The sequence below is a fragment of the Tyto alba genome, unplaced genomic scaffold (assembly GCF_018691265.1).
Source record: "Tyto alba isolate M040663 unplaced genomic scaffold, T.alba_DEE_v4.0 Super-Scaffold_26, whole genome shotgun sequence".
Lineage (NCBI taxonomy): Eukaryota > Metazoa > Chordata > Aves > Strigiformes > Tytonidae > Tyto > Tyto alba.
In genome coordinates, this window is record NW_024881300.1 from 13,041,662 (window position 1) to 13,064,420 (window position 22,759).

At 40.0% G+C, this 22,759-nt stretch overlaps 1 protein-coding gene across 1 annotated transcript in view; it reads right to left on the reverse strand.

The window, feature by feature from the left end:
* Positions 1-16,810: 16,810 nt before the first annotated feature.
* The window catches only part of LOC104357758 (WT1 interacting protein), an 86,044-nt gene continuing 80,095 nt past the window's right edge, over positions 16,811-22,759 (reverse strand). The window contains exon 8 of the mRNA XM_032987178.2: positions 16,811-21,039. Within this exon, the coding sequence (XP_032843069.2) occupies positions 20,887-21,039 (153 nt within the window). The 3' untranslated portion in view covers positions 16,811-20,886. The remainder of the gene's footprint in view (positions 21,040-22,759) is intronic.

The following is a 22,759-nucleotide window of genomic DNA, read 5'->3' on the forward strand; positions in this document are numbered from 1 at the left end:
AAATTATTTCTTATGATACCATTGGAAGATAGATACTGCTATTTCAGCTCTGTGGATGGGTTACTGAAGTTTAGGCAAATTGCTCAAAGAAAGTGAGAGAAGGCAGGAGCAGAAGTGTTAAGTATTTTCCTTGCACCCACTCTTCAGGCAGTGCTGCACAAATGAGCTATCCATTCAGCTGGCAGGAGCCCACTCTTGTGTATGACACTGTCTCCCTTTAAAACTTTAAACTATGTCAGCAGGCCAGACATCCATGATATCCACAAAAAGACTTGGAAACAAATGGCTCTTTGCGCTTTGAGCTGTACTCATTTTGGAAATCTCAACTTTGGAATCTTGTTCTGCACAGAATTAGAGAGAAGCTCAAGTTTCAAAGTGCAGTTCTCATCTTTTTTTGTCATTTTGTTGACTTCAGCTCTGAGGTTTGGTGTCGGCTTGTATGTAGCCATAATAAGATTGCAGAGAAATCCTTTCGGTATGTATGCAGGCCTTGGCAAAATGTCCTGCACCATTATGTGAGCTTCTTCCCTAAGAGAAAGAGCTGTTATTGCTCTTCATGTTACTTCACATCATTCTTAAGAAATGCTATTATTTAATCTATTTAATTTCTTTCAGAATATCAATTTTATATGCTTACTTGTGGAGCTGCAGTGCTTTTTGGGTTCTATGTATAAATATTGCCCATACATTCTCATTCCCAGTGTAACTATGTGATCATGGTTGTAAGCTGTTTGACTATTCAGCTTCTTATGATGAATGATAATATAATTACAAATGACATTGTATCTGAGAGAGTCAGTTCTCTCGTGATGATAGCATTGTTACTTGTGTTTTGCTTTGTTTTTGTGTTTAATGTTACCTGGATAAGTCTATAGACACAACAACTTTACTGCTACTTGGATTCCAGCAAGTCTTTGTTTTTACAGTGAGAAATGTTATAAAGGCCTGGCTTCTGTAAGAAGCTATTCATGTAGCTGAAATTATCAGCTATACTTTTGCTCAAAAATTATGTACCCACTTTCAAATATTCACCAAGTGATGTTTTGATTCATGGACAGGATATCTTTGTGACTTCTCCTAGACCCTTCTCTTTTACAGTCTTTTTTAACTTTTTAATTCATAAAAACATCTGCACTAGTTTCAGTTTCTAGAGTGAGACTTCAGAAGGTCAAGCATGCAGTAACAAATAAAAAGCAATATGGGGAGGTGTATATTTGGAAATTACTGTTTGTACCTTTCCACTTTGTCTCCAGGCATTTCCACTCAGTCATGGGGTATTGAGTTATCTTGCAATAGGGACACAACAACGATTACTGCACAGTAAACCATCATGTGCACATACAGTCTGTACCTGCACCCTTAGAGACAACCAGGTGGGTGGGAGGTGTTGGAGACTTTTTTTCCAGGATGTAACCAGAGTGTTCTTCTGGGTTACCAGAAATGTCCCATTTCCAAAAAGTCACAGTAGAGCATATAAACTTGACCTGTTTTGTCAATATTACCATATTGCTGTCCTACAAGGAAAGCAAGAAAACAGTAAAGATGTGGTTCAGGTCAGCAACAGTTTGCTTATGGATAGAAAGGCTGTCCTGAGTGGAAACAAGGTTCATCATTGCTGACCTTCCTGGTGAGACCAGTTATGGTGCTCACTGGTTACCTATGGGAGGGACAACATGCAAATATCAGGAGGAGAGAGAAGGACTGGAACTGTGGGAGGGATCCCTGTAAATGAGCAGATGATGACAACTGTAGCAGGGAACTTCAGGAAAAGTCAGTACGAGCAGCCATCATGCTGGCTTATCTGGCTGTCAGTATTTGGCATCAGTGTGACATGCGGCTGCCACAGGCATGGTTACAGGGCTGAGCTCCTCCTTAGAATAGTCAAATGTGCTAGGAGAAGTGCAAGCAAGCTTCCTTCGCATCAGGCATCCATCACAAGTTATCTTGCTCCATCTCTCTTGCAGAAATGTCTCTATGGCTAGCACAAGGCTATTTGATTTGGCTCAAGTGTGCATGGCAAAGTGGTAACAAATATCTTGAAAATAAAGCAGGCTGGCACCTGAGCACAAATTCTTGAAGCTCTTACAACCTCATCAGGAGTCTAACTCGGCAACTGAAATCTTTTTATGTGCAACTGACTTCTTCAGCCTGCAGTTAGTACTCTCATGGGTTACATTTTCAAGTATTTATGCTGTAGGTATATAGACCTCTATGTATACATTTGAATTCCTTTTCCCTCCCTTGTATCATGTCAGAACTTGAGGCTACAGCAAAAAATGAATGTGGAGCAGGGAGTGTTTCTTAGGCTTTGTTTATTCATTTATTTATTACTCCTCACAAGTTCTATGAAACATTCACAACCATGAAGAGACTTTGCCAATAATTTGGGGGCCCATGGGAAAACAAGCCTTCTGATCTATTTTAGTCCTACAAGATGGCAAAAAATACCCTAAAATCTGCAAAAGTAATCTGGAGGTAGGAGGTTTACTATTTCCCCCTTGCATGCCACCACTGCTACTCTGGAGACGTTTAAAAGCCCTGAGCGGCATGAAAGGTAGATGTGACATTGTGCAGGGAGTTGCAGATGGTAGGCTCTCACAGGCCCACGAAAGTAAACTTTCTGTGGGCAGCTGTTCTGTGTCACTGCTGTCACGTTGTTGTTTAACTGGAGGCAGCAGTAAGGGAGGGAGATGGGATGCACAGAGCTGCTCACTGCTGGTCACACACGGAGCTTCACCCTTGTTTGTGTGAATAAGGAGAGTTTGACAAATACAAAGGGAATTGTGATCGAAGTATTAATGCATTAGTTCTAGGACTCTACTTGTTTCGCATTACTGTACTCTGCTGTGGGCTTGTCTTTTGATGTAATGAGTTATAAATGGCAAACTCTAAGCCTCCTGACTGCTGTTTCTGAACACCATCTCCTTTCCAAACTCTCCTCTGCTCAGAGGATGACTGTCAGGCTTTAATGCTCAGAAATGTTGGTTCTGGTTGCTTATGGCATGATTCATATGCTTAAAGTTAAGCTGATACTTTAGGACTCTTCCTTGATATGCTTTTTTGGACAAAGAGGGTTTTGGGTGAAACATGAAATACTCTTTTGCATCTGGTTCACTGTCATTGTCTTTCAGCAATAAGGTGCTATTTAAGACATCTGTGTTAACATTTCTCTCTTTCATATATATTATACACAAGAAAACATACAGGTATTCTTAGTAAATTTGGCTGAAGTTTAGCAGATTTGTTGGAAAAACTCTTCTTCCTTTAGAGCATAAAAACAGGGTTGCTGCTGTGCTACAGTCATGCCAAGGGGCTTTGCTGGAATTATGTGTATAAACAAAGATTTGGGATTAATTTTACTCTTTGGGTTAGCATTGCTGTTTCTTACTTTTCAGTACATCATGAAACAGAATAAATAATAAACTGTCTGACTATTACAAGTGAAGAGCAAAGTAGTAGGAACTTTTTTGGGTTTGGTGAAGAGGAACATTTTTCTTTAATGTTCAGCATTAAAAATGACACTTCAGTGAATCCTTTCATTTTTGCTGGTTCAAGAAACAAGACAAACTGCAAGAAACATCCCAATCAAATCAACTGGCAAAAAATAAGTTGACCATGAATTAAATTTGTATTTCCATATCACTAATACAAAACTGGAACTTTACATGGTAGAGGAGAACTAACCTTCCAAAAGCCATTTTAAAAATGTCTCTCCTATTCAAGGCAGAGCTGGATTTCTCATGGTTATAATTTATTATGTAACCATATTTAGGAAATTAAGATTTGGGAGTTTCCCCACTGAAATAACTGTTCAAAATACATTAGGAAAATAGCACAATTGTGCTGGGAGAGCATTTGTGGGTGTCTTTCGCTGCTAACCAGCTGGAGCAAGAGCACCAGTACTGGCACTTCCATTTTAACACCATAACATTTAATATATCTCTAATATCTTTCTGATCCTTTCTCCTGAGGAATTGAATGAAGTGAAACCATTAGTGTAAACACAGAAGACATTCAGTGATGTTCCAAAGTGCACATTTTTGGCAGCAGTAAGCTTTCTCCGGATAGCTGCCTGGGAATTTACAAATCAGTCACATCTGAATCCAGTTTGTGAAGCTTCCTTGAGTCTGCACCTGCCTCCCAGAGACAGACAGACAGAGGCTATAGATATGTTATCCATTTGCTGATGCTTCATTAGAGCTGAAGGAAAATAGTCACATTTTAATGATCTGATTGCAACACCTTGGGTGGCAAAACGTCACCTTGCTTATTGGAAGGGAACACTCAGTCAGTTGTGCTTTTTGTCGTGTTTTTCCACCCCCCCCCCCCCCGAACTGCAGGAATATTTTTTTCTGAATGAAGCATAACTTTCTCCAGGTTATTTTTGCTGAGAAGAGGGGACAAATACTCAAGTAATGAAGAGTGAGTCACTGAGTGGGAGAAACAGCAGTGCCAGGAATCTATTTATCACGCATTGGAGCTGATACTGGAATAAAGAGGGCAGCAGCGAGTCATGATCGTGCAGGATCAGACAGGATGAAACTGGGTGTGCAGGTAGCATAGCAGAAACCTCTTTGGAAAGACTTCAGTGCTGAATTGTGCTAAAAACACTATGCCAATGTTCATAAAGCACATGTTTGCTGGTGAAAGGGAGGCCACAGCAACTCTGTGCAAGATTATCAAAATGTTTGTTCATAAAACATGAATGCGCTTTTGTAACTAATATTTGGCATGTAGTCCTGTTAAATTCAGGTATAGAACTGAATTTAAAGCTTACTAGTGGATTTGCAAAATTAATTTATTATTCCAGCTCAGCACCTCTGGAAATGCACTGAAATTCTTTTAAGAACTACATAGGCTTCTTAGTCTATTTGTGGCTTTTTCTATCTGCAGGACATTTTCACCACTGACTGTGGCACTCCACACTTGCTATATTATTTGACTGTTACTGGAAGATTGCAGTTTGGTTGGGATTTTTTATGTTTCTCTAGTCCCAGGTACAACTTGTTTAATGTGGGCAGACACTTAGTGGTGGAATTGAATACTATGTAATGATGAGAGAGAATCGAAAGGCTCATTTCTTGGTAATGGCTTTTGGTCAGACAGAAAACCAAAACTGGAGTGGCCAAGTCTGTTTTTAAATCTTTGGATGCAGATGCTTTTATAGCCCTGTTGGCTTCAGTCAGAGCAACCATAGAGGTGTAAGCTTGTGAGGAATTGACAACTCATGTTCTTCTAATTTCCAGAGTTTTGGTATGGATCTCCTGACCCATTGTGTCCCTATCAACTTTATTAAAAAAATACATGTACATAGGTATTTACATACACACAGATACATACATGTTCTCTAAAACATAAATGCTTTCTCTCCAATTCTTTTTGAAGTCATCCTTTCAAGGCTGGCAGTGATGTGAAGGTAGAATATCTACTGTTTTTTAACTAAATCTAGTATCTGTTTTTTAATACATGTTTTTAGTGGGAATAGACTATCTTTAAGTCTTTCTGGACTGTCTCTAAGTCATAAACACTTCCAAATGTAATTCATGATGTAGCCTCTGAGAGGCAAATGTTGCTTTACGGATACAGAAGGCATCTGTACAACTGCAAGGCATTTCTTTACTAACAAATAATTATTTGCAAATGAACTGTTGGATTTTATCAACTGTTACCCCTTTTTTATGGCATGAACATTTTGCTAAAAAAGTTTGAGGTGTCCCCTGAGGCTTCACAACAAGTAATGGTGACACTGTGCAGTGTGGTCCATCTTCACAGCAATTTACAACAATACCTTTTGTTCCTTCCCCTCCTAGTTCCTGCTTAAGTCTCCTGATAAAAGCCTGGTTTTATCTGGGAAGGTACCAACAGCATCTCTTTCACACCTCAGCTAAATAGTTGTTCACATGGCAGCTTTAAAAGCCTGTGGGTTTATCGGTGGAAAAAATGTTTGGAAAGGAGCGATTTAGTACTTAAATTAGTTCTATTGGCACATTTTTCTTTTTCCTTTTTTTTGGCTGGGACTTGTTCTCACAGAACTTCAAGCTGGATTATTTGTGTTAAACTTCCTGACTGAATTCCGAACAAGTCATCTTTCCCCGCAATCCTGACCTTTAGTGCGAGGCCAGAATAATTTTAATTTGTTTCAAGTTTCCCTTACAAGCAAGAGAACAAGAAACCATAACCCTCTAAGACCTGGTTAGCTAGCTGCATGGCAAAGTATTTTTGAATTCTAAGGGGAAAAAACCAATGAGGTTGGATATTCCAAAGTGACATCCAAACAGCATGCTTCCCGAGTGGGATTAGCTCTACCATCTTCTAGACAACCAGTCTAAAAGTTGTGGAAAAATAATGACTTTGAAGAAAGATATTAAGTAACTAACCTGTTTTTAATTGGTGTTATGACCTAGTGGAGGCATCACAGTGCATATTCTAGACTCCTGTTGGTTGTTTCTGACCCATGGTGAGGGCACAGATGATGACCTGGGCTGTAGTTTGCTGAATCCATCAGGCCACCACATGGCACTGGTGCTGCCCCTGGTCTCCTGCTGGCACAAGCATCTGTTCACCAAAGCGGTGACCAGGAAACAGGCAATTGATCTGGCTGAACACAAACCTTTTTTCCTTTTTTTGCTGGATTAGTTTTAACACAGTTTGGTTCCCTGATCTGCTCTGCTGCATAACTGACTGTGCCACCACGTGGGAGGAGATGTTGTAAACGTCGGAGAAAGTGACTTGGAAGGAGCATGCTACACTTTTATTTTATAGCCATGATTAGATATTAGGACAGGCAGTCTCAGTCCTGTGATGGCAAGGAATTGCTGAGAAACGAGGATTTGACTGCAGCAAATCTTGGTCGCTCCCTGTTAGGAAGAGAAGAGAGCAAGTTGTTTGGAGGGCCGGCAGTGGGGAGGGCAGCTTGGGTACCCTTAAAAATAATCAGATCTACTTGCTACTCAGCAGCACAGAGGAGAGATGCCACAGATAACAACCATTGGAGAATCCACAGTCGGTAGCCATGTCTTTTGTGGGATGTCTTTTTTCTTTATTGGTATAAAAGAGTGTTTCCTGTCAGCACAGTTCATCGGTCATTTTGTTCTCAGACTTGCTGCTGCCCATAACTGGAAGTGCATGGTCTTGACTTTTGCAGAGACTTGGCTTTTGTTCCTCCTTGCTGGACGCTTAGTCTCAAATACACTTATGGGACTGCAGAGGACAGTCACAGAAGATGATTTTTTTTTTAATTTTTATTTTTCTCCCAGTGGTAGGTGCCTCTGTGGAGTTCTGCAGCATCCTGTATGCAACTATTTTAAAAGTTGGGGGATAGGCCATTCTCAAATGAAAAAGCTTCTGCCTTTTCATACTTCTTCAGTATGATTTTAAAAACCAAAAGTTAGAAAAGCAAAGAATAAAGACTTTTTTTTTTTTAAATAAGCTTCTCACTGGCTGCAGACACCTTCATCTCTGTGGAGCCCAGATGGGTATGGAGCCCACCATGGAAGTGACTCTAGTGACTGGACTGTGATTGCTGCACCTGGCTGGTGTTGCTGCTGCCACTTTTTGCTTAGAGGCTTGGATTTGAGCATTAAAGATAGAGTCTGTGTGTGTAATATGTGGTCCTGAACTTTCAAAATGCTCATGCCACTTGGTGCTCCACATGGGACATGAGGATGCTTGGACAGAGGGTGTCCACATCACCAGGGGACACAGGGAAGTTGGTAGGCCCTGTGCCCTCATGGGTGCAGTTCCATGCTAAGTGTTACTGAAGAACTTGCTGATGGACAAAACTTGGAGAGGGTTAAGTTGTCCTGAGACCTGGCTGCGTCTCCCCCCCAGGCCAAGTGGCTTTGTCAAGGCCAGCAAACTGCTTCAGTAGCCATGCTGAGCTGTTGCTTTGTTTTTTATGAAGTCCAGCCCTTAGAAGCATTTTGTCTCCAAATGAAGGAAAGGCAGTTGTTTTCCTTCCCCTTTGTGGTACTGTCTTCTCTCTTTGCTCTTTTCTCAGCCATGATCTAGTCTCTGTTCATTTTCCTGCCCAGGACACCCCTCTCATTAGCAAAGAACAAGACTAAGAACTATGTTTCATCTTAAAAGGGAATAAAAAATCCTGTGACTTGTGCAATCCTATATGGGTAAAGCCTGATGCTGTGGGGGTTTGGTGGTACCCAGCGGTGCCTCTGGTTATTTCTTTGCAGTCAATAGAAGTGAAAGAACCTTTCACAACTGGGATCCTTTATGTGTTTGAGGTTCACCTTCTGAATATTTTATAGTGATTGGAGCTACTGTGATTTTCCTCTTTTCCAGAACTCTCTGGAGTGTAGTTCATGCAACTCCACGCTGAAAAAGACAACGACACAAAACATTTATTTTGTATTCTCATGGCGGCACACCCAGTGTGATATGTATTTTTAAGGGAAGAGACCTAGCTGATGATTAAAGATCTTGGGGTGCTCAAAGCTGCTGTAAATGCAAAAGGTGGGACATCTAATGAGTTAGTAGATCTGGTAAAATTAAAGTGTTTATTAAATCACAAGAGTAGGGGCTCAATAACACAGTAGGTCTCCATTGTGCTCAGTATTGTATGTGGATAGCAAAAGGTTGGTTTAGGCCCCCAGATGTTTTTTGTAACTCTGCTTATATTTTTAAGTGATGTCGCTTTGTGACCTTGTTTCCTGCTTGTTTTCTCTGTTCTTGAATGAAGACCCCTAGGACATGAGAGTAATCTGCAGGAGTATTTGTCCCCAGGTTTTTGCACAGTTGATCAGATGTGAAAAGGAGACACTGCAGCAACTCATCTGAACTTTCAGACCTAAGGCTAAGAGTGCTGACAGTGGTCTCTTGCTAAGATCCCCATCACAAGAATGCAAAGCATTCCAGAAGCTTTTGTCAACAATTCTAGACAGTGGCCAGCAATTTTCTTGCCAATGTTATCTATAATGGACAGGGAAAGCAAAAGACTAATTGGGTAAATTATTGTGAACTGCTTATGAAATATCTGTAATTTATACTTACTAATGTAAACCCACTTCAGGAGTGTTACTGCTAAGGATGTCTATGATAGATTATTTTTCTGCTGGTTTTTTTGGTTTTGTTTTGGTTTTTTTTTTTTTTTTTTTTTTTTAATAAGGACAGCTTTCAGTGGTAGATATAGTAATATGTCCTATCACAAAACTGCCACTACATTAGGCCAAGAAGATTTTGGCAATACTGAAGGATTTTTTTTTGTGTTTACAAGTCATCTTGTAGAGTTGCAAGAATGTCTCCCTTGTAATTAAAAAAAATAGCTTTTTGCTCTCAGAAACTTACTGTCCAAATTTAAGATGGGATAGATGGGTACAGGTGTTGGCCATAGAGCGTTACCAGCTCTGACTGGCAAAATTCATTTAGATATTACAGCAGATGAAGGTATTAGGGAGGGATTTGAAGGAGGATCATGAGGTAAATAACTTCACAGGTCCTTCTAAATGTCAATCTACTCTAATCAGGAAGCGCTCTGTAGGAGAAAGCACGCGAGAGCAAGCAGACAATAGCAGAGGGCATCCTGGTAGCTGATAGCGTGGTTTGAGCTGTATCACAAATGCTTACAAGTGACTGCAGTGTGATGTGAGCTTCCAGCACTGGCCAGGAATATATCAAATGGTACTGACAGCAGGAGGGGAGTGGGGAGAGAACATAAATGCTGGCTTATACAATCTAAGCCACTCATATACATCTACAATTACTGTCTTGGAATGTGTTTAATGGAAAAGTAGTTGGGCAAGACTTGGGGGGGGTGGGGGGGTGGGGGTGTGTTTGGGGGAAAAAAAAAAAAAAGTTTGTTTGTGTCTAATTTTATATTGAAAGCAAACTTGTTTGGCCTCTGAAGGCAACAGCCGAGCAGAATGGGTCTCTGGGGGGCAGCGGTGCTGGCCGGAAGCGGCCTGCCAGGGCTGCTCTGGGATTTGTTTTCTTTTGATTATGGGAAAAACAACCCGAGATATTTCTGTGCATTCAGAGCATTCTTAATGACTGAAAAATCTGTTGTCAAGTAAGGACAAGGGGAAAGTGCCATCTTGAAAGACGACACAAGTGTGTTTGGATTAGGTTTAAAAACCCAAACAAAGTTATTTTTAGTGACTTCCAGAAGCTTCTACTACTACAAAAAAAAATATATTGAGATAGTTGCACAGCTAAACCTGGACTTTCTGTGGTGCAATTTAGCGGAGTTCACTGCAATTCACAGCAGCAGTCGTGAGAGGAGGGTCTCCTCCACGGCTTCCCAGATAATAATTACTCATCTCTTCTAGGTGAGAAACGTGGCAAAGGTTTGGTCAGGCCTCTTGGGGTTACTTGTACACGTAGGGGGTTTGATGAGGCTTTGTGACAGCCCACAGCTTTGAACAGCTGTTTTGGAAGAGGAGGAGAGGGACTGGTGGTGCTGCCTTTGCCTTTCTGATGCTTTCTTGGTAGCTGGCTCTGCTGTGCACATGAGGAAGCACTGGGGAGGATAGAGCATGGTCCTCAGTGGTACCTGTTCTGAAATAACTTTGGTATTTCCACTGGAAAAGGTCCTCTGATGACATTCTCATGTCCTTCAAAGTTGGTGTACTTGGTGCTGTGCGGGAGGCTGAGTGGTGGCCATCTCCTCCTCAAAGCAAGCCCTTGGTTGGGTCACCTCTGGCTCTCCCAACTTTTGACCTTTTTTATTTTAGTTCAGCATGCCGCAACTTTTCATCTGAGACCCAAACACAACAAAACCCGGGAGGGTGTCTCTTGCTGTGCTCACAAGCCTGTGCTTTGTTGCAGCAGGCTATGGGACAGTGCCTAGAAACAGTCACCCAAAAAGCACAGGAGTTTGATCCCCATCTTTTGGCGTAGCCTGGCCCCAGCCCATGCCCCACCATGGCTGCATTGGGCTGAGCTCACGGGTCCCGTTCCTGCTGCTTCTGCTGCCTGTCCTTGAGCACGTATCTGCAGCTCAGGGAGAATTTTCTTGCTGGTAAAACTGGGTATTTAGCAAACTTCAGCTGAAGAAGGAGTAAGGAACAATATACACTGCCAGATAATGCAAGGAGATGTGCTCATGTACAGGCAAGTGTTATTATTCTTTGGAGGCCAGTGATAACATTGGGATACATTTAAAATACTATGTAACCCTTTGCCAGTGACTCTTATGTGGCCTGGTTCCATCTAAACTGAGATCTTTGCACAAAACAGCCCTTCAGCCCACTTACATCTCTACATTTGGATTTATTATTTATATATATTGTGTATAGTATAGACAGTAAATTCATGTATGTGGTTTAGGGGTTTTTTGAGGTAGGAGGTGCTGTTAGGACGAAAAAAACCCTTGCCATGTCATGGGCTGATACAAAGGACCATGTGCAGTGATAGTAAAACTGCAGAGATTTTGGATGGAGCATCAAGACATTGCTCTCACACCACAGTAAGAGTTAACAGCTCGCTTTGCTGTTCCTTTACAAACAACTACAGCAGCTGGCATGTTACACACAGCCCTGCTTGCCTCTTCACTCCTGCTTAATACGGAAGCATTGCCGAGTCCCTGCAGCATCCTCTTTACAGTGCTGCTTTCTTTTGGGCTGCATATTTATTTACAAGGCTGCAGTTGAAGATCTAGCTCAAAGAAAACAGCAGGCTTTAGTACCTCCTGCTTGGAACTCTCTGACTGTGCCTGCTAAGCCTGCAAGCAAATTCCTGCTGCAGGAGATCCTTATACCTGGGTTGCAAATAAAGCCATAAAATTTTTGGGAAAGGTGATATGGAAATTACTGACTGTAGTGCAGTAGGTGCCTAGCTTCATGTTATCTTTTAGCTTATCAGCAAAGGGAAAGATGTCAACTTTGAAGTTACTATGAGTAATGTAAAAAAAAAAATCAAATAGAAATTAAATTATGTAATGAAATCCAGTGTGCTTTGTCAAAGCATTGTCTGGTGGCTGCCAGAGCCATTGATTTAGCAGATTTTCTGCTGTATGTTGCAGAGTAAAATAAGAAACATTTAAAGAAAACTTTGTTTTGCTCCACCTTCCTTCTTTTTTGCTTCAGTTTGGAAGCTGCCATGGCATATCCTTTAAAGATTTCTGTTCCATTTCAGAGGCAATCATGGACATTTAGGGCATTTTTATGAATTTTTTCCCATTGTGATGGGATTTCTGAAAAATAATTGGCCAATTTCATATTAACTGGCAGAAAATTTACTAACTTTTAAAATAGTTTTTTCTGGCTTTTAAAAAAATATGGTTTTGATCCAGAGCTTGGAAAATGTGCTGTGGGTAGTATCTGGCAGCTGCTAGCAGCTGATTGCAAGGAAAGGAAGTTATTTAAAAAAAAGGTTACAAACTTTTTTTTTAAATAGAGAATGAAATTATGTTTATAGTCAACTACAGGCAGTTCTTAGTACTGCTGAATGTCTGTCACTTTTACCATTAAGTGTGGTATACTGGGGTGATAAAAGAACAATGATCCAAATAAAATTGTAGGTATAGCTTTTATGGGTTGGGAATGTAGGCAGCAAATGATCTATTCCAAACGGTAAGATGTTGCTAGAAGCAATAGAACATGTCTAAAGTGATGATGATATTTGTTGGACCAACACTTGCCATTTTGATAAAAGGGATTCATGTGTGACAGTGACTACTGACAAGCAGCCTGTGCCGAGATGCCACAGCCCTGTGCCTGGTGCAGAAAGCTGTCATGATTTCTTTCTTTTCTATATTTTTTTGATATAGGAAAGAGAAGTGAGGAAAAGGACCAACTCCCAGGTAAGCCCAGGCACAGGCAGGTATTTAGGAGTGCCACCACCATCCTTTTGGAAGACAGTCAGCAGTTCCTGCTGCAGGACACTGGTGCCCTTTTTTTTCCTCACCACTTTAAAGAGGCTCTGTGCAAAAGCTTCTGTGACTCATGTCCACCAGTAGAGGTAAGTGCAGTTAAATATGTGGCTTGCAGGTATTGCAGGTAAGTCTTGTTGCTCTCTCCCCTGCCATTTATGCCACTTTCATTTTTTTCCCTACTCCATTGCTGTATGCATCCTTACACACAGTGTGCGACCTTTGCAAACGTCAGATCAGATAAAGGCACTTAGGTGAGACCAGAGCCACACAATAACTGGCCTTCACAGAACAGAATTTATTGCTGCTTTATTTCCCCTCTGGTAAGCTTGTCACATTTGACTTATGAAGCTTTCAGCTGCAGGACTTAGGTGGTAAAAGACACAGCTTGACACAATCATTTTTTTTTCCTATGCTAATGACCTGTCTCACAGAGGGCATGAGACACCTCACTTAGCATGAACCAGCACAGCTTCCTTGGGTTTAGCCAAGAACCCAATTTACACCAGTTGGGAACTGTGCATGTCACTGTTTCCTTACTGGGCCTGGAAGCACTGAGGGGTGCCTCTGGCTTTCATTTGCCTCACCAGAGCAGCCACTAATTAACTGATCAGTTGGCTCTAACATTCCTGCAATAGTTTAAATGTGCCAAATTTTTAATGAACAGGGTTCTTTTGGATAGTTCATTTAACCACTTGAATTACTGTAACTAACCAATGCAGTACTTGTTATTTGAGGTGATGACTTCCCAGACATGTACATACAAATGTGAGGTTTTTGTGGATGTTTTTTCAGCTCTGACACAAACCTTTAAGAATTTATTCTTAAATGGTTGCTGGATAGATACTTATTTTGTCGCTACTGGCAAACCAGGTCTCCACATGGTTTCTTACTTTTTGTACAGTTTTCAGTTTGTACTTCTGTGCTGTGTGAGAGCACAGTGACTTACGCTACCTAAGGTTGTGTATTTTCTTCTGATGGGACAGACACTGGCAGCACAGGGAAAATGCAGGTACAGCAGAAATGCACTAGTTCTTATTATATGCTTTTAATATGGCAACTTAGTTTTTGCTGTCTCAGTGTTAAATGAAGAGATGGTGATAACTGCATTGAACACTAGGATAGCATCTTAATTTTGAACAGGAAGAAAATATTTTTGGTCTTCTGGAGTTTTACTAAAAATTGTGGTTAATTCCATAGCTTTTAAAATATGTAATTCAGCTGCTGATGAGCCCAATGGTGGTGACTGAGAGATGACCTGCAATTTATTCCAGAAACTAATGCCTTGTGTTTAAAGTGACACTTTCACATTCAGTTTAGGCATCCAGGGAAGACTGATGTGTCCCACTCAACATCCAGCAGCTCTTGCTCACTATTTCCAGACCTTGCTTAGTAGTTCCTCCTTCAGAGTTTCTTCTCTGTAAGTCAACCCCAAGCATGAGGTTATAGCACCAATTGAGATCATAGTCTCGGTAAATTCAGCTAAATTCAGTGCTTTTTAAGGCTGCATGAAATTATAGATGTGCAAGTGGGGCAGCAAGCAGCAAGAAGCCTGCAGGTTACTGCTGCCCATAGCTGTGTTTAGAGTAATGAGGTCTGAGTTCATGGATGGGAGGGTGTTTGCAATTGCAGACTACTGTCCTTTGCTTTTAAATAGATTTCACAACTAAAAGTGTCCGTTGCCAAGTTCCAGTCTTTAATGTAAATAAATCAGTGATTGAAATGAGGGCATTTTAGAAAAAAAAAAAATAAACAAATCACAATAATCATAGGTGTTGCCTTTGCAAAAAGCCATGCCAGCCCAAAATGTTTGCAAACTGCAGGGCTCATACTTGATCTGAAGTTGTTTGCATTATTTTCAACAGGGCCCTGGTTCTTTGCTGTTCTACATTTGCTAATCTCTGCCACCTTTTTCTCTCTTAAAGGCACGGGCATCAGTGATCCAGCCAGCTGGTGTCTTGGAAAGAAACCTGGAATGGCAAATGTGAACACTGAGCAGCTTTGTTACTACCTGTCAGACTGGGGCAATTAAGAAATGCTGTAGCAGCAGGACTGAGACTGCAATTCCAGCTTCCCCAATGACACACCCAAGGGAATATTTAAAGTATTACATATAAGGTGCTATATATACACACACACACATACATATTTTCCTTTGAGTGTATATGTTGGTGGTGGGGTGTTGCACCAGATGACCTCTTGAAGTCTTGTCCAAGCTCACTTATTCTACGAGTCTATGAATTAGGGAGACTAAAAACTGAGTAACAGGGACGGGAGCTGAAGGCAGCCTCATCAGCCTAGTTCACATATTCCTAATGGTTCCAAGCACTAGCCAAGTGTTCAGCCCTAGGATGAATTGGAAAAATCCTCCTAGACCATAGCTGCCAGGTGAAGGGTGCAGACCTGGGGATGGCTAGTGAAGTGAAGAACAGGGCCAGCAAAGCTGTCCTGAATAATCTGCATGCCAGATTTAGCAACTACGTGACATGCAACAGCTTCCAGTTACACACTGCCCTGTGGCTCAGATGCCATGCCAGGGGGTCCTACAACACTGCAGGCCTCTGTGGTGCGCTCCTCTGGGAGCTGGGTCCTGACTCACACCCTTCCTGCAGTGAATGTATGTTCATTTTCCAGTGTGTTTCCTGCAAGGAGGCCCATGAGGGGCAGTTAATATTTTTAAGTACATACGTATTCCGTTCTTTTCATCCAGGCTGGTTAGGGGTTGGTATAAATTCTTCCTGCATTAAGACTATGTCCTAGATTTTATTGACTACATTTGTGTCACCCACATGGTGAGGCACTGTTAAAACACTTTGAGTTGGCCAGTCTTTCTGTTTTGTTTTTTTTTTTTTTTTCTCCTTCAAGGAATTAATTTTGAATAAATTTTTAAAAAAATATGGGAGTGAGAAAATAGCATGTATGTGCAGGCCCTACAGAAGTGTGGTCCATCTGTTTCAAAGCACAGAAATGCAGACTGTGTCCCTAAAACAATTGTGACATTTGTAACTCTTTCCATTCTGACTGTGCAAAAGCAAAATTTGCCAGAATAGCCATTGTGTGAAAACCACCAGTAAGTTTCATTTCCAAATGTAAAGTCATTTGTATTTTGCAAAGCCAGGGTGGCAGAGCTGCAGAGACGGACTCTTTGGAGGGGAGGGCAGCATCATACTGAGGTAGCAGCTTGTGCCTATCTGTCTGGCTTCTGTGAGTCACCGGAGGAAAAAGCATTCGCAAGGACAGTAGGCTTACTGGCTTAATGGAAAGAAAACCCACTGAATATAAGGAAACCAGGAAGAAATTGGTTCTTGTACTCTTTCCCCAGGCATCCACTTTTGGTCATAGTTGGAGACAAGATACTAGCGCTGATGAACCTTTTGCCTGGCAGACATAGCTGCTCTTGCAGGACCACTGTGTGCAGAAGGTAAATGTGAACAAGCTCTCGTCCATGCCATGAAGCTGGAGACAAGAAGGTGGCAAAGAGCTTCAGAAAGGTAAAATATGTAAAAAAAAAGCACCTTTTTGATCCTGTTAGAGCTCTGACCATGGTTTCTGAGTTACTGTGACTTGGCAACAAAATTGAGAGAATTCCCCAAACCAAGGTCCGAGTGCTTAAAGGTATGCAAATTCATAGCCCAGGTAAGTACTTCTGGCACACTGCAAAAAATAATGGGAGTCTTGAAAAGGAAGTGTTCCTGAACACTGACTGTCCTACATGTGAACTAGCCAGACTAGTTAAAGCCTAATTAAAAATTGCCAGAGTGGCTAAATTCTTTTCTAAGTGCAGCTGCAAAACATTAGCTGTGGGCATATTTTAGGCCTTAATTAGTAACACTTGCACTGGAGGACCAAAATCTTTCATGAATGCAGCTGCAATCAATTAATATCAGTTAGGCATTTCTGTAGGCAATACAAGGGTCTCCTGAAAATTGTTTTAGTGCCCGTGGAGATTAAAAAAAATAAAATACTTACATGCAACAAACTACAAAATCAAAGATAACTACAAAATGTCTTTATTGAAAAAAAGCAGATTATAGAATCTAAGGTTAAATGAAACTTCTGACTTTAATATTAAATAACTTAGGATGATAGCAAGTAGCTTCTTCTTTAGATAAATAAATCTACATTTCCCAATTTTTTTCTTCAACAATCAAGGGAATCAAACACTGAAACACAAAACCACAAGTAATTCTAAAGACTGAAAGACAGAAGCACATTGAAAGGTTTTACAAGGATATATATACAAAAATAGTTAAACTAATGTATATTTTCAGCATGTAAACTAGTTACATGATATACAAACTGGGAATTTATATATTTCCTACAAAATAAAAATCAACGTTGGTCCAAGTTCTTGGAAGAAAACTATATTCTTTTAAAGAAAACAAAAATATTTCTCAAATGAAAACTTAATTTAAGTCAAATTATACACTCTAGTTACGGCATTAGTTACAGGATGAATCACAAACTTTTAAACTTTTCTTGAAACACAAGAAAGCAGCTTTTGTCTCCTTTAGAGCTTTGGTTTACTTAACTACTCTGGAATTTCTGGTCTTAAAGAGCTCCTCTAACCATGTTTTCCTTTTGAAGCTCCACCTTACAAAATATATATATATATATACACACACACACACACTGCACACAAGTGAAAGGAAAAGGAAAGAAACCCAAACAAACCCTCTTTGAAAGCTCAATTATCTAAGTGCATTCTTTTGTTTCCAAATCTTATTTTGGTCCTTTCTTTGGAATGTGTCCTCCAGTGCACGAGGGACACTGAATCGCCTACAACTGCTTTGTGCTGCAGGGACTCTGTAGGGTTCCTTACCAAAATGGGAAGGTGTAGTCCTGATGCAAATTGCAACAAGTTGGTATTGTTTTAACTTTATGGAAATATTTTGCAAGTACAGCACAGGCTTCTGAAGAACAATCACATCATAAAATGAACTCTAGAAAGTTTACATCTGCGTTGAACTGATTTAACATAAGAATACTTCTTAACAAAATAATTAAAATAAGTTTTCTGATATACATAATTCCTCAGACAGGATGTGAAATCTGCAGAAACTGTCACTCGCACTAGAATACAGATCATTATTTTAGATTTGCTTTTATTTTTCTTTTTGATTGAAAAAGCTGGCAAATTTCACTCAAGCTCCAGTTTTTATACTAAATGCTGGAAAAGCAAAGCTGTACTTCATTATACAGTAATGGAATGCACCTGTCTAGAAAATACTGGAACAACAACTGCTGCTTTCTGGTTTTAAACAAAATGCTTATTCTATGTGGAAGTATTACCTTTTGGTATTTTTACCATGTTGGCACTTAACACATTGGAACTGAGTAGAACTACAAGAGACTGACAAATCAACATGTGAAATTAAATCAAGTATTCTGTTCTACAGTATGATTGCTTTTAAAAAAGAAAATAAAGGTATGGTATGTACATGTTAGATAGTGTGCTGTCCCTTGAAAAGTAGGTTGAGTGTAAACTTAAACTTGCCACTGAAGGAGGCAAAGAGATATGGAAGGGACTGGCAGAAAACTGGGCTTGAACCCCAGAGTAAGTCACCTCCATCTCTGGCCACTGTGATCTTTGAAGGTTTTGCTTCTATACTGGTAGAGCAAAGCATTTTTCCAGTACAGCGAGTACTATTATGGCAGGACTTGCTCACAGGAACAGACCTGAACCTTCTCTGTGTATTTTAATGACTGTTTCCTTAATCTGTGTTCCTTAACATATAAAGACAAGCAACTAAAAATGCCTTAAAGCTAAATGGGGTCTAAAGCAGATTCCTTAAATGGAAGAAGTATTACATTGCAGCTGATGCTAAAAGTTTATCCTGAAGCTGATATCTTCCATGTTTGTAATAACCTTAAGGAATGTGCCTAGTCATACAATCCAATTTAAGACAACTTTTTTTCCCTTTTCTAGCATTGGCTGTTTGGGTGAGAGGCACAAGTACTTCCACTTCCTTCTGAGGCTGGGTTGGTGACTATGGACACAGAGGTAATGTTTACAAATGCAGAAAAAGTGTGCATGTACCCAGTGTCTTCTCTTTTGCAGGCCAGACCTTTTAGTTTCTGTTGAAACGGGGCACTACTTGCACTGCAATTCCTTCAAAACATGGCTATCACATTAAATATGTTAATTATAAACTGATACACATTAATTAGAAAATTACTTTTTAGAGGAGCATCTGGCTTGACTTGCCAATGAGCATTCTGTAGGGCAGGTTAATCTAGGCTGATGGAAGTTTGGCAAAAGTTCAGGAAACATACCTTTTGTTCCTTACTAACAGAAAAAAAAAAAAAAAAATAGTTCATAGGAGTTTTCCTTGTCACCCACCCTTCCCCCATAAGGAAATTCCAGACGATCAGAAAGTTCTGTTAAGGGAGTTAATTATTCCACTTAGGAATTAGTGGCCATTGGATGCTCTTTGTACTTTTCAAGAGCACCACAAACAGCTTTCAAACAGTCAGTGGAGCATAAGAAACTAAACTGCAGTGGTGTTGCCAAATAAGTCAAGTCATTTCATCAGTCTGTGCTGAATTTAACATGGGATCATTTCTGAATGGATCGGTCAGATTCTTGGTATGTTGAGAACTGGCATGGAAATGTCCCAATTTACACATGTGGAGAATCTGGTCTGGTATTTCCACTTGCTCTGGAGCAGAATAATTTTATTTTATTGTAATTTTGGATACAGCTAAAGACAGCAATGATGGATTTATTTAAAATATAAATTCAGGAAGGCTGGATCAATTCTCATGAGAATGCAAGGAATTTTTTTAAACATACAGATGTGTGATTTGCATGTAAATCATCAACACATGGTAGAAAACAAACCATAAAAAAGATTCATCTAACTTCCTATATGGAAGACATCTATTTCCCCAGAGCTCTGAGGTTACTGTAAAAGCTTATGCAAAATATGAAAGTGTGTACATTCTATGTACATCTAATACTTGTTATAAAATACCAATGTTTCAGACTCGCTAATTATTATTTCTGCTAAACTGTACTTTGTTTTCCAATGTAGACAGTCACCATAATCAGTTAAAAAGTACATCCAGAAAAGAACACAAAGCTGAAAAGATAATACAAAAACCAGTCGCCCTCTTTTTTTTTAATAATGTATCAACATACAATCATAAAGCAGTTGGTAATAGATGAAGTCTTGTATAAAACAAGTAGTATAAAGACAAGTGTACCTTTGCATAGAAAGGGGCTACTAACCCTATAAAAAAAAACGAAACAAAACAGGTGTAAAAGATGAATTTTTTAGTAAGTGCCAAATCAAGTTGATATGAATGCCTTTTGAAACCATGGCTACACGTGTACATGACAAGCAATTACAGAGGTCTAGTAACTTCCTTCAGCTGTTATGGCCCTGCATGTGCCGATCTTTTGGATATATTCCTCTGTAATGTGGTTTTTATGAGATGCTTGCCCTTTTTCTTTAACAAGCTAAATAGTCTTTGGATGACTGTGGAACCTTGTAGGATAGAAAGGTGGCCTGACACTTCTTCACAGAATGCAGTTGTTTAACCCATGCTGAAAGCTGTCCTTGCTAAAACCGCTTGTTTGCTTCCTATTCACTACAGTTCTGGGAATCTAAGTTTAAAAAATGTGAGACCGTATTCTCTAAGACCAGAATTGAAGAAAACTAGCTAAAATGCTAGCATTTATCTTATCACGCTTGCTGGAATATGATAAGGTGCTAACACTGGAAAGTAATTCTACCCTCTTTACTTGGGCAAAATTTCCACTGAGGGAAAGTGAGTAGGGAGTGCAGAACAGCCCTTTGTACCATTGTTTTCAGAAATGCTGCCATTTACAATTACAGTTTAGTGGTGAATTATTTGTTCAAGTAGACGGTGTCTCAGTGAAAACGTCTAGATAAAAGAATGCATATGTACAGTATCACAAAAGGACCCCTCACCTCTGATTTAAAAAATAAATAGCTGGTTTAGATCGTTATTACTGGAATTTCATCTTTAAAGGAACAGGAAAGCCATTTTAAAATTTTTGTCTTCTAATGGCTTATTGGTATTGGAAATGTCTTTCAGAGTTCTGTGACATGCATTGGATAGCTTGGAGGTGGATGTGATGGCAGTTTAATATTAAGGCGCCTGATATGACAGCTGTGGCAGAGCAAGTGGCCCTCTAATGGGTAACAACGATGGCCTTCCTCATCATTGAGCTGCAAGCCACAGTCCTAGAAAAAACATACACATCCCAGATCAGTGAGTAATTCAGGTAGGTCACATCTCACAACAATGTTGCATAATTAACCCAGAGAGCTCCCTCCCATACCTCCAAAGCCAGCCACCTCAAGAGTCTTTTGGTAGGTGGACTCATCTCATAAAAGCAAAATGTCATCACTGAAATCAAACAGGACAGTCTATAATAGTACCCAGAATTTTCTTCCCCATTGTTTCCCATTCTGCTCTCTTCTTCATCAAATAAATGTTGATGCAAATCTAACAAAAACAGGCCAAGGACTGACCCTGACACATACCACCTGGAAGAGGTCAGTGAAGGAGCTTATTCTGCAATGAAACAGCAAGCAAGAAATGGGGGAGCATTAAGTGGAAAATTAGAGGAGTGGGAAAGAGGGGGAGATTGGACATTTTTCACTCTGAAGCAGGGCTACACTTTCTCTAATTCAGAATTAAAAAAATTAAAGTCTTCAAGGCCAGTGGTCCATCTTTAGTGGAAATATGTTAGTACCTCTGGGACCAGCACATAACTACATGGGTGAACAACAGTGGAGGAACAGAGCAATCATCCTGCCTGCTGACTATTACGTACACTGCCATAGAGACAAACCTGGTTGTCAGTTGTCATCATTTTGAAAGTCATGGCAGTTTTGTGCTTGGATTTGATATTTCAAATATGTTAAATACTTAAAAATTGTTACTGTGACCAGTCCTGACAAACCAGAGATTCTGAGTATGTATTTGCGCACTTAATAGAAAGGAAAAAAAAAACCCAAACCTGAACAAGTTGGGCATATAGACCATTTTAGTATTGGAAACTGATGCAAAGTTTTTAATTAGACACAGAATAGAATTTTTCAGCTTTCATAGCTCATGTTAAAATCCTCAAATTTTACAATGCTGAAGTAAGAATGAAAAACAGGTTTTAAAGTAAGCTTTAAAACGGGAGTGTTAGTTTAGGGAGGCTTTAACCAAAGTTTCTGCCAAGATATTTTTCTGTGTGTTACTATATGTTATGTAATAACTTTATAGTCCTTTATGTAAGATTTAAAATTCAATTGCTCATTAGAATTTAACAATTTCAGATATTCTACAGCTGTGCCAAGTCTTCATATCTTTTTCCCTCTCCAAAACTGTATTCCTTTTCTGCAATGAGAAAGCCTGCCTTCTCAGTGGATTTCAGTTTCACAATGGGGGTCTACTGACCTGTAAGCCAGCTTGAACTTCTCAGAAGGTTGAACAAGGAAGAGATGATAAAGAAAAGCAGCAAAGTTTGCAAGCTGACTGCTGACTTTGCATGGCCATCAGGTGATGATGACATTAACAGCATTTCATAAGTGGCTAAGTGAGTCATCCTAGCCTTTGCAAAAGTCTCCACATGAATACCTCAAAATACTGGCACTAACTTTTCTAGCAGTATTTGAAGACAGCAGTGACCCAGTGTGTACAGTTTGAGAGCCTGATTTGAGACCATAACCTACCCCTCTTAACACTTGGCTAACCCCCTAATTTCTGTACATAAATGTACTCTGCCATTCTGGGTAGATGTGGAGGCAGCTTGATTTGCCTCAAACTGGAAGGAGAATGGGGAAATGAATAATGAAACAGAACTGAAAATAAACCCCTGGTGGGACATTCCAATATAAAGTCAATAGGCTGAGAGAGAAGGGGAGGGAGCTGTCATCTTAGGTGAAGCCTGCACAAAGCAGTAGATGG